This window comes from Vespa crabro, chromosome 2 (assembly GCF_910589235.1).
Source record: "Vespa crabro chromosome 2, iyVesCrab1.2, whole genome shotgun sequence".
NCBI classification, from domain to species: Eukaryota; Metazoa; Arthropoda; class Insecta; order Hymenoptera; family Vespidae; genus Vespa; species Vespa crabro.
Genome location: NC_060956.1, coordinates 16335778 through 16352283, shown reverse-complemented (window position 1 = coordinate 16352283; position 16506 = coordinate 16335778). Strand labels below are relative to the sequence as shown.

The 16506-nt window shown below is 35.1% G+C and overlaps 2 protein-coding genes across 4 annotated transcripts in view; one reads left to right on the top strand and one right to left on the bottom strand.

The window, feature by feature from the left end:
• Window positions 1-11129, top strand: part of LOC124421760 (neurogenic locus Notch protein) — a 188985-nt gene extending 177856 nt beyond the window's left edge. For all 3 annotated transcript variants that reach the window (XM_046957342.1, XM_046957343.1, XM_046957345.1), the window contains 6 exons: window positions 2453-2996; window positions 3173-3703; window positions 3803-4035; window positions 5260-7105; window positions 7200-8986; window positions 9079-11129. In XM_046957342.1, the coding sequence (XP_046813298.1) occupies window positions 2453-2996; window positions 3173-3703; window positions 3803-4035; window positions 5260-7105; window positions 7200-8986; window positions 9079-10211 (6074 nt within the window). In that variant the 3' untranslated portion in view covers window positions 10212-11129. The remainder of the gene's footprint in view (window positions 1-2452; window positions 2997-3172; window positions 3704-3802; window positions 4036-5259; window positions 7106-7199; window positions 8987-9078) is intronic.
• A 2225-nt stretch (window positions 11130-13354) lies between these two features.
• Window positions 13355-16104, bottom strand: LOC124421763 (kxDL motif-containing protein CG10681). The gene is made up of 4 exons (XM_046957348.1): window positions 15950-16104; window positions 15664-15863; window positions 15471-15605; window positions 13355-13986 (listed from the first exon to the last, which is right to left on the bottom strand). The coding sequence occupies exons 1-4, from the start codon at window positions 16096-16098 to the stop codon at window positions 13856-13858; spliced, it is 615 nt and encodes a 204-aa protein (XP_046813304.1). The 5' UTR covers window positions 16099-16104; the 3' UTR covers window positions 13355-13855.
• Window positions 16105-16506: the final 402 nt, after the last annotated feature.

Sequence of the window (16506 nt, the reverse complement as noted above, 5' to 3'; positions counted from 1 at the left end):
TCTTTATTGAATATTTTTTTTTTAAATATTTGTAATGATATATTTTTACAACATGTAATACCTTATATTCTCGTAATTCGAACAGCATGATCATTATTAAACTTTTTCTAGAATAATTCTAATGATATATTTTTAATGACGGTATATAATAAGTTTTATGTCAGTATTAGTTCATACAGCAAGATTATATATCGTATTTTTTTTTTTTAATATGTTTATTTTTTTAATGGGTTTTTAATGATACTACATTATTTTGATTTGAATCGTGCTTAAATAAATTATTGATCGAATCTATTGATCGAATGATTTGAACAAATGATTAAGAATAAATTTCTATTTTTAATATAATCTCTAAAATTTTAATCTCAATTGTAATTTTAATTTCAATTTCGTAGTTTTATTATTTCAAAGTACATTCACCTCGAACGAACAAATAAAACTACTGAAAAATCATTTCTCAAGATCATTTTAACCCTTTCCGACGTTATCGTTTCAACACTACATAAGTCAAGCATCGTATAGGTAACAATCATCCGCTTAGCATGATCGTATCAAAGGGGTGTATCAAATCCGCGATCGAAAAACATCAATAGGTAGCTCAACGCATGGTAGCCCGATACCATGTACTATTACCTTGAAAGATCTACTCCTATCGATTATTTAAGATAAATAGAGAAATAATAAGGAAAAATAAAAGACGAAAAAAAATAATTCGAAAACGACGTGCATTAAATCTCCAGTAAGAAGAACGAATTCCTGGTGGTTAAGTCGGAAGCGTTTTAATACATTGACTGTCATGATGATCATCGATGAAAAATTAATTACTATAAGTTGAATTTTACCGAATAAAAACTAATAATTAGATAACACTGTAAAGTAAAAAAAGTGCTATTCAAGAATTAATTCTTATTAACAGTGTTTATTTGTTTTTTTTTTTTTTATATAAATAGAATACTAAAACTATGAATAAAGAGTATTTTTATTTATGTATTGATTATATATAAATTATTATTTCGAATATTAATGATTAGTTAGTTCAATCATCTTCGTTGATTTGAAAGTTAATAAAGATAATATTTTACAAAAATTAAATTTACCTATGAAATATATTAAAACATCATAAAATAATATTGGGTTAATTATCGTAGTTATTATTACTTTGTTGTGCAATTTATTGCAATTTTTGATCCAAAAATTCAATATATTTAACCTACTAAAGAATCCTCAAGAGATATTAAAATGATAATGTGTAACTATCGATGAAACAGATACACTATTGACAAAAGTACAAACACGTGTTATAATATAATAAAAAAAAATTCCATAGTAAATAAGATATTTATTTTGAGAATAAAAAATTTTTAATTAACAACATTAATTAACAACATTAATTAACAATATTCATTTCTAATGAAAACGAAATAATGAAGCTATGAATAATATGATAATATAACTGTGGTCCCTAGGATAAAAGGTAGAAAATTCACGTGACAGTTAATGGTATAACGAGATATCGGTTTTCCAATTTAAAGGAGCGTTCTTGCATTATCTTCTCTTTCGAGTCCACAGCACGTATACGCGTGGCTGGGTGGGCGGGGTACAAGAGTATGAGAAAAAGAAACGGAAGGAATGATCAAGAAGAAAGAGGAGGAGAGGAGGAAAGGAGGATAGCCAGGTGAGAGGCAGAAGTGACGGAGCAGCATCGTGCTCTCCTCGGAGTTCACGTACTTTATCAACGCGCGTAGGTTCTTTCGAGAACACACTGTACCAAGGCAATAGATTACAATTACCCGAACACGCCTGCTCGAACGTGGGAGTACGCACGATCGCGCGGACACATAGATCGGCTGTTAGGTGTCTAGTCGTTTCTCTTCTTTCTCTCTCTTTCACGCCATGATGCCTCCAATACATTCGAACGATAGGAAATTGGCTCTTTAATCTCCTAGCACTTCGCCGTTATTCCCTCATTATTTCTACTTTAATGTATAATCAACTAACCTGCTTCCACTCATTAGCTGCTCTTCGAAACTCGTGATCATTTATATCTCTCAAAACGGATTCTATCTTATTTTTAGAATTCCTTGAATTTTTTCTGTTAATGGAATTGTTTCGGAAAGAGATAAAAAGTGAGAAAAATGGAAGGATTAGCAACAAACGTTTAAGGTCTCTCAGTAACAATTTATTCATTCTTAATGAATATCTTAATACGTATATGCATTAAATTCGTAATTAAAAGAACTTTTTCGTCTTTGTTCTTCACCATTCGTTTTTTCTTTATCAATATTTATGAATTAATAGAAAATATAATAGCAATGCATTCAATTTAATCAGATCGACATGATTTTTTATTTTCATGTTTATTTAACAAAATAATATAGAGAACATATTAAAAAAAAAAATGAAGAAAATATAAGGATCAATTATTGAAATATTTTGTTTTTATATCTTTCAGGTTTCACGGGAACACAATGCGAGATAGATATCGACGAATGCGCTGCAAAGCCTTGCCTGAACAACGGAATTTGCACCGATCTCATAAACTCATTCAAGTGTACCTGTGCCGATGGTTTTGCTGGTTCACACTGCCAAATCAACATCGACGATTGCGCCTCATCGCCATGCAAGAACGGTGGAACGTGTCAGGATTCGATAGCAAAGTATACGTGCGAATGTCCACCAGGATTCACTGGTGCATCCTGCGAGACAAACATAAACGATTGTCAATCGAATCCTTGTCACAGTGGCAACTGCATCGATGGCGAGAACAGCTTCAGTTGCAGTTGTTTCCCAGGTTTCACTGGCAGACTATGTCAAACCCAAATCGACGAATGCGAGAGCAATCCTTGCCAATTTGGTGGACGTTGCGAGGATAAGATCAATGGTTATCAATGTATATGCAGACCTGGAACTTCTGGTACCAACTGCGAGGTCAACGTCAATGAATGCTATAGTAATCCATGTAGAAACGGGGCTAGATGCATTGATGGTATCAACAGGTAAATAATTGTCTACGAAAATTATCGATTTAAACGTGGGAGCATGAGTAACTCTTAAAATGAATCACACGAGAGTGTTAGAACACACTTGGTTCTTAATTTTGACCTAAATTCAATTTTAATTTCAATTAAATTAACAAATTCGCCATGCTAATTTTTAACTATTCTCATTTTAGATACTCATGCGAATGCGAGCCTGGTTTTACCGGACAACACTGCGAAACGGATATAAATGAATGCGCAAGCAATCCTTGTGCAAACGGTGGCCGATGCATTGATCTAATAAATGGTTTTAGATGCGAGTGCCCTCGCGGTTATTACGATGCAAGATGTCTCAGTGATGTCGACGAATGTGCTAGCAACCCCTGTGTAAACGGTGGTACCTGTGAAGATGGAGTCAACCAATTTATTTGCCATTGCTTACCTGGTTATGGAGGCAAAAGATGTGAAGCTGACATCGACGAATGTGGCTCGAATCCTTGCCAACACGGTGGCACTTGTAACGATCATCTCAATGGTTATAGTTGCAAGTGTTTACCCGGTTACGCTGGTACAAATTGTGAAACCAACGTCGACGATTGCGCTAACAATCCATGTCAAAATGGTGGATCTTGCATCGATCTTGTAAACGATTATAAATGCGTTTGCGAGTTACCTCATACCGGTAGAAACTGCGAGGACAAGTTGGACCCTTGCTCACCTAACAAGTAAGTCCTTTGAAAATCAAATAAAAATTTATTCGTCCGCTTTTAAATTTTAATTAATTAATTGAAACTTTGTTAGTTATTGAGATCTTATTTTTACAGATGTCTACACGACGCAAAATGTTCACCTTCGTCAAACTTTCTCGACTTTGCCTGTACTTGTACAGTAGGTTACACTGGCAGATTATGTGACGAAGATGTCGACGAATGCATTATGACGTCCCCGTGTCGAAATGGTGCCACTTGCAGGAACACTAATGGATCTTATCAATGCGTCTGTGCTAAAGGCTACGAAGGCCGGGATTGCATAATCAACACCGATGATTGTGCATCATGTAAGTGTCGATTCAGGATAATAAGTTTATAACCGTTCTTTCTCTCGCATGTGCGTTTTGCCGTTTATTCACGAGAAAGCATCGAGCATCATCTTAAATGCTTAGACGCATATTTTTTTTTAAAGAAATATAAAACAAGAATAAAACACGAATTAACAATAAAATGTATTTAATTTAGCACGGGGTCAGATCTTGGCTTCGTGCATGGTTTTGATTAAATTTAAATCAGTTTAGATAGATTAATCCAAAATTTATTCTGACCGCAATTCAGCAATTGAACACACAAGAAAAGAAATGTTAAAACGTTTGTCGTATCTTTGACGGGCGATGTCAAAAATGATCGTAATATCTTGAGCTGATAAATCATTAATAAGATTCAGATTCGCTTTAACTGCATATGTATATGTACACATATACCTGCGAACTATGTACAGCACGTCGAATCATGATCGTACGATGAGCGGACAAAATGACCGATAACCTTAATAGATGAGCACGTGGTAACGTTTTATTGAAAATAGACATTGTTCAACGTTTGAATCTTAAAACATACAGGAATGAGCACTGATATTAACGTGATTACGTACGACCTAGATAAATTAAAGTAATCATTTAAATCTAAAGTAAGCGATAAGTAAAAGAAAGAAAATCAAAATCATCGGCTGTTAAGCTATTAGGCTCTTAATCAAGGTAAAATTATGAAAAACAAGTTAACTAGAAATTCATCTGAGATGACTGAAAAAGTTTAAAAATTATAAAAAAAGATTTAACTTGATTTTACAATCATCGCGTGTTAAGATCGAAAAAATAACAGAATAATATTGCAAGATGGTTTACACTTGTTCGTTAGCCCAACTACGACGAAGTCAATTTAATTTTTTTGTCATGGATACGATTTGTACTCGATGACGCCGCGTTTCTCGTTTGTCGAACTTTCGATACTTATATAAGCTGAAATTAAAATGCCGAGTTTGGCACGTGCTCGCACTCGCCGAAAAGATCAGCAACGCCGTTCTTAGCTATAACTTTGATTAGATGATATATCCAGTATTGTTTAAATTAATCTTATTATTATTTGGTCGGATTGATGATCGGATTTGTGTAAACAATTAGTTTTTTTTCTTTATAATCATAATAGAGTCTTACTTAATTATAATACAATTGTACATTTATTCTTTGTTTGATACACCATATTCTGAAGTACGATGAATTATGAATTTACAGATCCGTGCCAAAATGGTGGAACTTGTTTAGACGGAATTGGTGACTATACTTGTCTATGCGTTGATGGTTTCAACGGCAAACATTGTGAAGTGGATGTAAATGAATGTCAATCACAGCCTTGTCAAAATGGAGCAGTTTGTAAGGAATACGTAAATTCGTATACATGTCAATGTCAACTTGGCTTCTCCGGTATAAATTGTCAAACCAATGACGAAGATTGCACTGATAGCAGTTGTATGAATGGTGGCAAGTGTATCGACGGAATAAACAACTATACTTGCGTTTGCAAACCTGGCTATACTGGTTCGAATTGTCAATACCGTATAAACGAGTGTGATAGTTCGCCTTGTCTAAATGGTGCAACTTGTCATGATCATGTGCAATATTATACGTGTCATTGTCCTTATGGCTATACCGGTACAAGATGCGGCGAATACGTAGACTGGTGTGCTGATAATCCCTGTGAAAATGGAGCAACGTGCGTTCAACACAATAACAAGTACCACTGCAATTGTTCGCCAGGTTGGACTGGCAAGGTTTGTGACGTAGAAATGGTCTCATGCAAGGATGCTGCTATTAGGAAAGGTGTGCTTGAAAAGAATCTTTGTAATAACGGTACTTGCGAGGACATTGGAAATAGTCATCGGTGTCATTGCATCGAAGGTTATACTGGTTCTTATTGTCAAGAAGAAATCGATGAATGTGAATCCGCTCCTTGTCAAAATGGTGCAACCTGTAAAGATTTAGTCGGTTCATATCAATGTCAATGTACGAAAGGTTTCCAAGGACAAAATTGTGAACTTAACGTTGACGATTGTAGACCAAATCCTTGTCAAAATGGCGGCACATGTCACGATCTAATCAATAACTTCAGTTGCTCCTGTCCACCGGGTACACTTGGATTTTTATGCGAGATCAACGTAGATGATTGCGTGGTTGGCGCTTGTCATAATAATGGAACATGCACTGATAAAGTTGGTGGATTCGAATGTAAATGTCCACCAGGTTTTGTAGGGCCAAGATGCGAAGGAGATATCAACGAATGTTTATCAAATCCCTGTGCTTCACCTGGTACTCAAGATTGCGTTCAACTTGTAAACAACTATCATTGCAACTGTAAACCTGGTTATATGGGTCGTCACTGCGAAGTAAAAGTTAATTTCTGTGATAGTTCACCTTGTCAGAATGGCGGTGTATGTGCTGCCAAACAAGCCGGTCACACATGTATCTGTCCTAACGATTATCATGGAAAGAATTGTGAATTTGCTGGCTCTTACTGTGATACGGAACCTTGTTTGAACGGTGGTACTTGTCGGATAACTGAAACAGAAATTGGCTATAGATGTCATTGTCCACCGGGCACAACAGGCACTCACTGTGAAATAGATGCTAGAGATGAATGTGCTAGTAACCCTTGCCAACAATCAGATGCCGTTTGCGAAAATCTTCTTGGAGATTATACTTGTTATTGTCCACCAAAATGGACTGGCAAGAACTGTGAAATTTACGATCCAAATTATAGAGGTGGTGTATTCGGTAGACCAAATTCAAACATTCCAAAGAACATGAATGCTTACGATCTCGACTTGGAACGCGAAAGGAAAAGATGTATCGAAAATCGTTGCGAAGAAAAGTCTGGAAATCATCACTGCGACGAGGAATGTAATAGATACGCATGTAATTTCGACGGAAACGATTGTTCTCTTGGTATTAATCCTTGGAGAAACTGTACCGCTCCAATAAACTGTTGGGATGTTTTTATGAACGATGTTTGCGATGAAGTATGCAACAACGCTCAATGTCTCTTCGATGGAAGAGACTGCGAGAGAAAATTAGCACCTTGCAAGTGAGTATAAGATAATTTCTAACAAATTTCAACAAGTTAATAATTTATATGTAGGAATAATATTTTATTAATTATGTTACTTTATTTATTTCAGTCCGATATACGATGCGTATTGTCGAAAACATTATGCTAATGGTTATTGCGACTATGGATGTAACAACGAAGAATGTAATTGGGATGGCTTGGATTGTGACGGAAAACCACCCTCCTTAGCAGAAGGTGTTATTTCTGTGGTAGTTAGGATGGATATGCAGACTTTTCGTTCTAACGTAGTGGCATTCCTACGAGATATCGGTCACGAATTAAGAACTACATTACGTGTGAAACAAGACGAGCTTGGTAACGACATGATATATCCTTGGAAAAGAGAACGAGAACCAAGTTTGCAAACGAATTTCTTTGGTAGACAGGCGACGATTTATACGAATAGTCAAAGCGGTGTTATAGCGTATTTAGAGATTGATAATAGAAAATGTACAGTAACACAGGGTGCCGTATGCTTCCCATCAGCCAACGAAGCAGCAGAATACTTAGCTGCTACAGCCTCGAAACATTCTCTTTCGAGAAATTTCCCTATCGAGCAAGTTCGAGGTGTTGTTGGTCCTCAAGGTCCTGAATATCCTGATACACCAACAAATTACAAATATGTCTTCATTGGTGTCATTATCGTGATAGTTGGAGGAATGCTTGTAGGAGTTTTGGTGACAGCGCAAAGGAGACGAGCAGTTGGAGTGACATGGTTCCCAGAAGGTTTTCTACGAACGAATAGTGGAAGTGGTCAGAGACGTAGATCACGTCGAAGAGGTCCCGATGGACAAGAAATGCGTAATCTCAATAAACAACCATCGGTGAATTGTATGGATCTCGATGTAGGAAATGGTCGAGCACAACAATGGTCGGACGACGAATCGGATCTTCCACCATCGAAACGAATGCGAGCTATTGAACCTGGTTATGCAAGCGATCACACGGCCATCACCGATTACGAAGAAACGGAACCAAGAATGTGGACTCAACAACATTTGGATGCAGCAGAAATACGAACTAGACCGGATGCAGGAGTTTTAACACCGCCTAGTCTCGAGCATGGTCAAGATGTAGATGCTAGAGGACCATGTGGAATGACTCCATTAATGGTAGCCGCTGTACGTGGAGGTGGTCTTGATACTGGAGAAGAGGAAGATGAAAGTGATGGTACCGCAGCTGTTATCGCTGATCTCGTGGCACAAGGTGCTGATTTAAATGCTACTACCGATAAAAGCGGTGAAACTTCGCTTCATCTCGCTGCTAGATATGCCAGATCAGATGCAGCTAAACGTCTCTTGGATGCTGGAGCTGATGCTAACTCACAAGATAATACCGGCAGAACGCCTCTCCATTCAGCCGTCGCTGCGGATGCGATGGGAGTATTCCAAATTCTTCTTAGAAATAGAGCAACGAATCTTAACGCTCGAATGCACGATGGTACCACTCCTTTGATATTGGCTGCACGTTTAGCAACCGAAGGAATGGTAGAAGATCTGATTAATGCTGATGCTGATATAAATGCTGCCGATAATAGCGGCAAAACTGCTCTTCATTGGGCCGCAGCTGTTAATAATGTAGATGCTGTTAACATATTACTTGTCCATGGTGCGAACAGAGACGCACAGGACGACAAAGACGAGACTCCGCTGTTCCTCGCTGCAAGAGAGGGCAGCTTTGAAGCTTGTAAAGCTTTACTCGATACATTCGCCAATAGAGAAATTACAGATCATATGGATCGATTACCAAGAGATGTAGCCAGCGAAAGGTTACATCATGACATCGTCAGATTATTAGACGAGCATGTACCTAGATCACCTCAAATGATGAATGTCATGCCGAATGGTCCTCTAATAGGTAAGCATTTGATTTACGTATATTTCTGCTTCGTATCTTTTCTATTTTTTTAAAAGAACACTGATTGTAATATCCAATGTTTCTACTTTCAGGATCCCCAAATCATCCTCAACTTATCACACATCCAACTGTTATCGGTTCCGCACCGAAACAAGCGAAATCGAAGAAACGACCAAAAACTGGTGGTACAGGGAACCCAAACAGTCCAGAATCCGAAGGTGCAGTGGTGGTCATGAGGCGAAAGCCGTCGGTAAAGAAGCCACCGGCGAAGCGTGGCGCTCAGCCCCCAAACCAGGAAATCCCTCAGGGAGCGGAGGGAGCTGAGGGAAACCTACCAAGCCCGTACGACAGTGCGAGCCTTTACAGTAATGCCTTGCCTTTAGTGGGTCATACGGCGACAGCGAAACAACCACCACCGTACGAGGATTGTATAAAGGGACAGTCCATACAAGGCTTGCAACAGCTCGGTCTTGACACATTCACGAATAACTACGGGCTGCCAAATTTTCACGATCAACTATTAGCCTCGCATCAGAGACAAACGCAGGGTATGGTGAACACGTTATCGCCACCGTACAGCAATCAGTCACCGCCACATTCAGTACAGTCAAACATGACGCTCTCTCCTCAAGCGAGCTACATGGGCTCGCCCTCGCCAGCAAAGAGCCGGCCGTCACTTCCCACATCACCAACGCACATCGCCGCCATGAGACAGGCGACGCATCAAAAACACGGAGGCATGCCACCGGTGGGGTTCGATTTTGAGAATTTACCTTATTCCAGTCAACAACAACAACAACAACAACAGCAGCAGCAGCAACAACAACAACAGCAACAACAACAGCAGCAGCAACAACAACAGCAACAGCAACAGCAGCAGCAGCAACAGCAACAGCAACAACAGCAGCAACAACAGCAGCAGCAGCAACAACAGCAACAACAACAACAGCAGCAAAGTACACAACAACAGCAGCAACAGACACAACAGTACTATCAGTACTTGACGCCACCGTCCCATCATTCCGGACCAGACGTCACGCCGCAACATCTAATGCAAGCACCAGAAAGTTTTCCGACGCCTTCGCCGGACAGCCCCGGACATTGGTCCTCGAGCTCGCCTCACTCGAACAGCGATTGGTCCGAGTGCATGGCCTCGCCGAACGCCTACGGTGCTGGCGGTGGAGCTCATCAAAGTAACAAGGGCTCGGAGGCAATTTACATATGAAACGAGCAAACGCTCTCCTTCTCGCGCGAGTAGATCGTAGCTTTTACTGTAAGAAAAATAAGAAGATACAAAGAGAGAGAGAGAGAGGGGGGGGAGAGAGAAAGAAAGAAAGAAAGAGTACGTACTGTGATTAGCTCGTCGAGATCGAGAGCAATAGTTGTTTCGTTAGTATGAGAGCATATGCAAGCCTCCGAGGAGGCCATTACATAACAAGAAATTGTGCCTTCGAGTGCTATATAGTGTGTTAGATAAGTATACGTAGGAGAATGTATTAAATTATGTGTTTCGAAAAGCACAATGTTTCCTAATGGCCTTTTAATGAATACGTTTTTTACTGGTTTTGTGCGAATTGTAAGATATATATAAAGCGTGTGTGTCTGGTTGAGGAGAGCGTCAGAAAGTTTTGTCTTTTCATTTTTTTTTATTTTTATTCTTTTTCTTTGTATTTTTTTTTATTTTTATTTTTTTTTTTTTTTTTTTTTTTGTACGATCGCTTATGAGCGTGTTGTTCCATACACAAACATTCCATACGTATGGCATTCTTTTTCTAGTTTTTTCTTACTTCCTCGATGTTATTCCCATCGAGAGGTACGATCCATCATCTTAACAAAGGTAGTATAATTATTAATGTTTAATTCCTTCAACAAATATGGATCATTTTTAAATTTAGAGTGCATCGATGGGTGTTAATACGTTTCTCTGACCTCTCTTCTACCCGAAGTAGCCGAAAGAGAGTTTAAATAATAAGAATTTGCGGCGCAGTTAACGGTACGCATAATAGATACTATAGATTGTTGTGAGAGAAAAGAGATTATTATTATTATTATTATTATTATTATTATTATTATTATTATTATTATTATTATTATTATTATTATTATTATTATTATTATTATTATATTATATTATATTATATTATATTATCATCATTATTATTATCATCATCATCATTATTATTATTATTATTAAAATATTATTATTATTATTATTATTATTATTATTATTATTATTATTATTATTATTATTATTATTATTATTATTATTATTAATTATTATTATTAATTATTAATTATTATTAGTAGTATTCGAAAAAATATAGTTCTTCGCGCGCTTGCAATATGTCGCCAGTGACACTTTCGATAAGTAAAAAAAGGACATATTGGAATCGAGATTCACGTAGAACTACTAACTCAACTTCTACTTTATAAAAAAAAAATAATTTGTAAATAGTATCTCTTCCCCTTCTTTTTCCCCCGTTCCGCTCTGCAACTCACTTTGCACCCTATCGAGTACTTTTATATAATTACCTTTTCTCTCGATTTTGTACATTATTTTACATGTTTTTTATAAAATGTAAGTTAGCCGTTTTTTATTATAAGATGATTCGTATGCCGTAACCATATCATTCTCTCTTCAACAACATAGTAACGAACTATTAATTTCTTGTTGCGTTAAGAATTTATTATAGCTATCTTTAGTGCTGTTCTGAATTACACAGTAGCATAAAAGAAAGTTCTCTTCCTATATAAGAAATTTAAGGGACCTACATAATACTTGTGCCTATATCGTAAAGTTACGCATCGAAAGAAATGAGAGAAATTCTATATTTATATATGGCTTTTATCTCGATCTTATAGAGTATCTTTATGCGATTGCCCTTATATTGCCGAAATTTATGCGGGTACTGCCAAATACATGACAATAAAAATACGAAGAGAAGAAACGTGTATGTATTTTTGTAAGATTTATATGAGATAGAAAATTATGAATCGAACTTTAGCGTGTTCGCTGACAAACGAGCACGATGATCTTATTTCGCGTGTAACGAGAATATAATGTTTCTAGAAAAGAAAAAAAAAAAAAAAAGAAAATAAGAAAGATACCATGTAAAAGTTAAATCATTGAGTCTGTGTTGTTCATTAATAATAATAATAATAATCGTGAAAATTTTTCAACAATACGTAGACGATATATACGTAAATTCATTGTTGTACGATCGACAGCAGTTATTATGTGTTCATAATTCATTCCCAACTGCTCTCTTTTTCTTCTTTCGAATCATCTCATACTTCTGTGTTAAAAAAAAAAGGAAAAAAAAAAGACAGATTTAAGGATATACTGGTGTAGCCTAAGATCCATTTATAATAAGTTCTACGTCTCCGATAATTACGATAGATCTTGTTATTTCTTGTAACTTGTAAAAAGTACTGAGATTTATTCGTATTAACTATTTTATAAGCGAACTAAGAATTTGTTCGATCCTATTATTATATCCTACCCCGTTCCCAACACTACTCAATCCCATATTTTTATAAATAAGTTATGCCTTTTAAACGGATGTAATAATAAAGATAATCTAACATTCACGATAGGCTCGTTGTTCTTTTGTTCTTTTTTTGTTCTTTTTTTTTTTTTTTATTTCTTTTAAATTGTACTACGTCTCATAACGCAAAATTTTGATGAGGTTATTAATGTATGTTGTGCAAATGTATCGATAAGGTTTATAGGTGATCACTGGCAATTATACTTTTTTTTATTACTTATACTTTGGTTTTATTTTTTGTACACATTTCGATTATCATCGTATAAGATTTAATATCACGGTCTCTACGATATAAATTCTTAATACATTTTTTATATTGTCAAGGATATATATACACGGTTATATTATTAATTAAATTTACCGCGAATCGAGCCGCACTCGCGCTCCATCTGTCGATGGAGCATTTAATTAACAACAAAGCGAAAGGAAAATATCGAAGAAAACGTTCATTATAAATTCATTCAAATTAATATTTAAATTCACCATGAATATTTAGAGAATGTTTTTTTTTTTCATCCTAATTTATCATCAACCTTAATTCATTACCTTTGGAAAGAAATATTTTATAAATTATATAAGTGTGTTTCCATAGCAACGCTTTTATATTTCATTATATTTCTTTACTGTCCTCTTTGTTCGTAATGTCGACCAAGAAACGGGAGAAACAGTGAGGTATAATTTATTGAAGGTGAACCGCAATTTCGTCATTAACATATTTTACGTAAAAACTAAAAAGACGCATAGCAACAACGTTACATTGATAATTATAGCAATAAAAGCCCAATGATAAAGGATGACAAAGAAAATAAATTCCAATAAATAATATCACAAAATTACTATATATTATTCGCATATAATTACTTTGAATGAATTATTTTCGCGCTAAATGATCAACACTGTTAACTTTCATGTACACATAAAGAATGTTTTTATTGACCTTGAATCTCTTCATTTGGACATTGATATTCATACGCGTGTATTACAGAACTTGCAATCGTGCAATGAGTAAAAGAGGCATATTTGTAGTTATTCTTTTGTCATTTCTTTTTTTTTTTTCTTTATTGTCGAGTTAAGGTTCGCAACGAACATCATCGTGACTTGCCGCGATATAAACACGCAAGTATCTCATTCGTTTTTTTTTCTCTTTTTATCTTCTCCTTCTCTATTTCATTCATTTTCTTTCCCTCTCTCCTCTATTTATCTTTCTCTCTCTCTCACTCTCTCTTTCTCTCTCTCTCTTTCTTTCTCTCTTTTTCTCTTTCTCTCCGCGTAGTTTTCCCGCTCCCTTTCAAACAGCTCGTTGGCCAACTCGCGCGAAAATTCAACCGGTGTCGGAAGTGCAGGATGACGTGTCGGCGATACTCTGATCGTTGTTGCTCTCCGTCGATGAACTGTCGTTGCTCTTAATTCGCCTTTTACGCAGCTTCGCGAACTGAAACTCCTCGACTGGAACTGTACACGAAGAATAATTGATATCAACTTAGCTTTTGTATCTTTTCTTTTCAGAATTTGGGTTCATTGAAGAGAGAAGGGGGAGGACAAGGGGGGGGGGGTGGTAAGGGCTCATGGTTAGGTTCGTAAGCTCGGAAAAACGGGAAATGAAACGAGAGTGTCTTTTTAGCAAAGTTGACGATAAAGGCTCCTCATATATTTCCTTTTCTATTATCACGTACTCTCCTAAATTGTACCGCATTATACAACATTAATCATAAATATGTTACAGTGGAAGTATATCCTTTTTTTACTTTCTATTCTTCTTTACAAGTTATTCACATTTAACATGTATGTATTTACTTCGACCGTAACATGTACATTCAATAACGCTCAACAAGATCGCTCGTCGTCGATACAAGGTACCATCATTTTTTTCATTAGCATTAAAAAATAGTATGGGTCGTTTTAATGAACTTTACATCGAACTAACTTTCTTCGTTTTAATACGTCTTTGCTTTTTGGTTTCTTCTTTTCTTTTCTTTTTGTCTTCTTTTAATTTTTTCTTTTTTTCTTTTCTTACAACGGGATAAAATCTCAATTGAACGCAGCTTTAAAATCTGTATAGCACCGATAGTAACAATTCCTAATTTCTCTTTATGAGTCTGCTAATATACTTTTGATCAAAGACTTCATAATAAGAAGATACGTGCTATTTAAAACGAATGACAGAATACTTTAGTGTTTTATAAGAATATCTTTTTAAATATAATCTTATTAGTATGCGTAATCATCTAAAGTTTTGAACTATTTGTATAGAGATAATATATACTAAGTAGGCAATAGATTAAAGATTGATTTTCTTAATATTTATAAGTTTTATGCAACACTATTAGATCACTCTGTATTTTCTGTCATTCATATTATCTTTAAACATTATCCTTATTAGAATAAAAAACTATTGATCTTTTTTTTTTCTTTTTTGATAAATATGTAATATCATATGAGAACGATGTTGAGTAATATACATTTTTGCAATTTGTGATAAGATAAAAAAACTTAAAATATAGAATTTTATATAGCATTACTTTATGCAAGATTCAATATAATGTTTCAATGAGATCTCAAATGTAAATTGTTATTTGTATATAGCACGATGTCAAGCTTCCTAATAGCGATTTATAAAACATATAATAGATACTATAAGCAATAAATAATTAACTACATCAGTTACTATCTTTCATAGATGATAATACAATAAGAAAAATTGTCAATGTCAGTACGTTGGCATTACAACTTTTGTACGTATTATAGGAAGCATCGCTACAAGCATGTAAACTACAGAGCGAATATTTTGTTGAAAATATCATTAACACTATGAATCAGAAACATTTAATAAAAATTCATTACCAAATATGCATATATTAAAGAATCGAACAATCATTCGGAGATAATGTAAATTCACTTTATAACTGTATAATTAGTTCAAGTACAATTATGGTTACCATCAGAATCTGGATCTCTCTCTGTATCATTGACTGTAGCACTTGGCAGAGGAACTATTTCTGGTTCCAATGGCTTTACCGAACAATCAATATCCTCAACAATTACTTCTTCAGCCAAACTGCTTCTAACGGCCTCTGTGACATTTGTTAAATGCTAATATTTAAATTATCATACTTTTCATATTTAACTTACCATTAAATGCCTGTGGATATTGTTGACTTAATTTATTTTTCACTATACGTATTCTTTTGAAAATGTAGTCCAAGTCTTTTTTCATTTCTATCAACAGAGCAGTATGCTTTTTAAATTCAGCTCCTGCTGTCTTTAATCTATTTATTGATAATTGATTGCAATTAGTTAACATTTCATTCGTTTTTTCAAATCTTTGTAACCTAAAATATAAAGATGTCCAAGTTATTATATGATAAGATACTTATTAAAATAAATACTGTAAAATATATATAAATGTAATATTTACATTTGTTTTTGAGCTCGTATCATAGATTCTACATCTTGCTGATCTACTATTCCTGCTAGTCCTTGTATGAACACCTCTGGTGCTGTATAATTTTGAAAGCATTCAAAGCTTCCAGTGTCTGATTCTGGTGTTCCTTGTGTAGTCGTCATGATTCTATTATCTCTTAATAAACTTTGTAATTATCTTCTCACAAATTTTCTTATTAAAAAATACAAGACTTGTTATTAAATTTTGGCATTGAAAGTTCTTAAATATAAGCACAATAATTATAAGATTTACAACACAATTGATATTATATATTTTAAACATATCTCAAAATGTAAAATCTTTTAAGACATAGTGATAACATCGTCAAATTATTCTATTGATCTTTGACAGTTCGAACTGACACTTCATCATTTCCGCCATTATCGAGTTGTCCTCAACTAGATATAGGAATTTATGTACACATCATTTAAAATACCTATGATAAAATTTTTATTATCTTAATGATATTGTTGTTCAAGAAATATAAATATTTGTAGTAAATTATCTTTACAAAGGTCAATGATATGTAA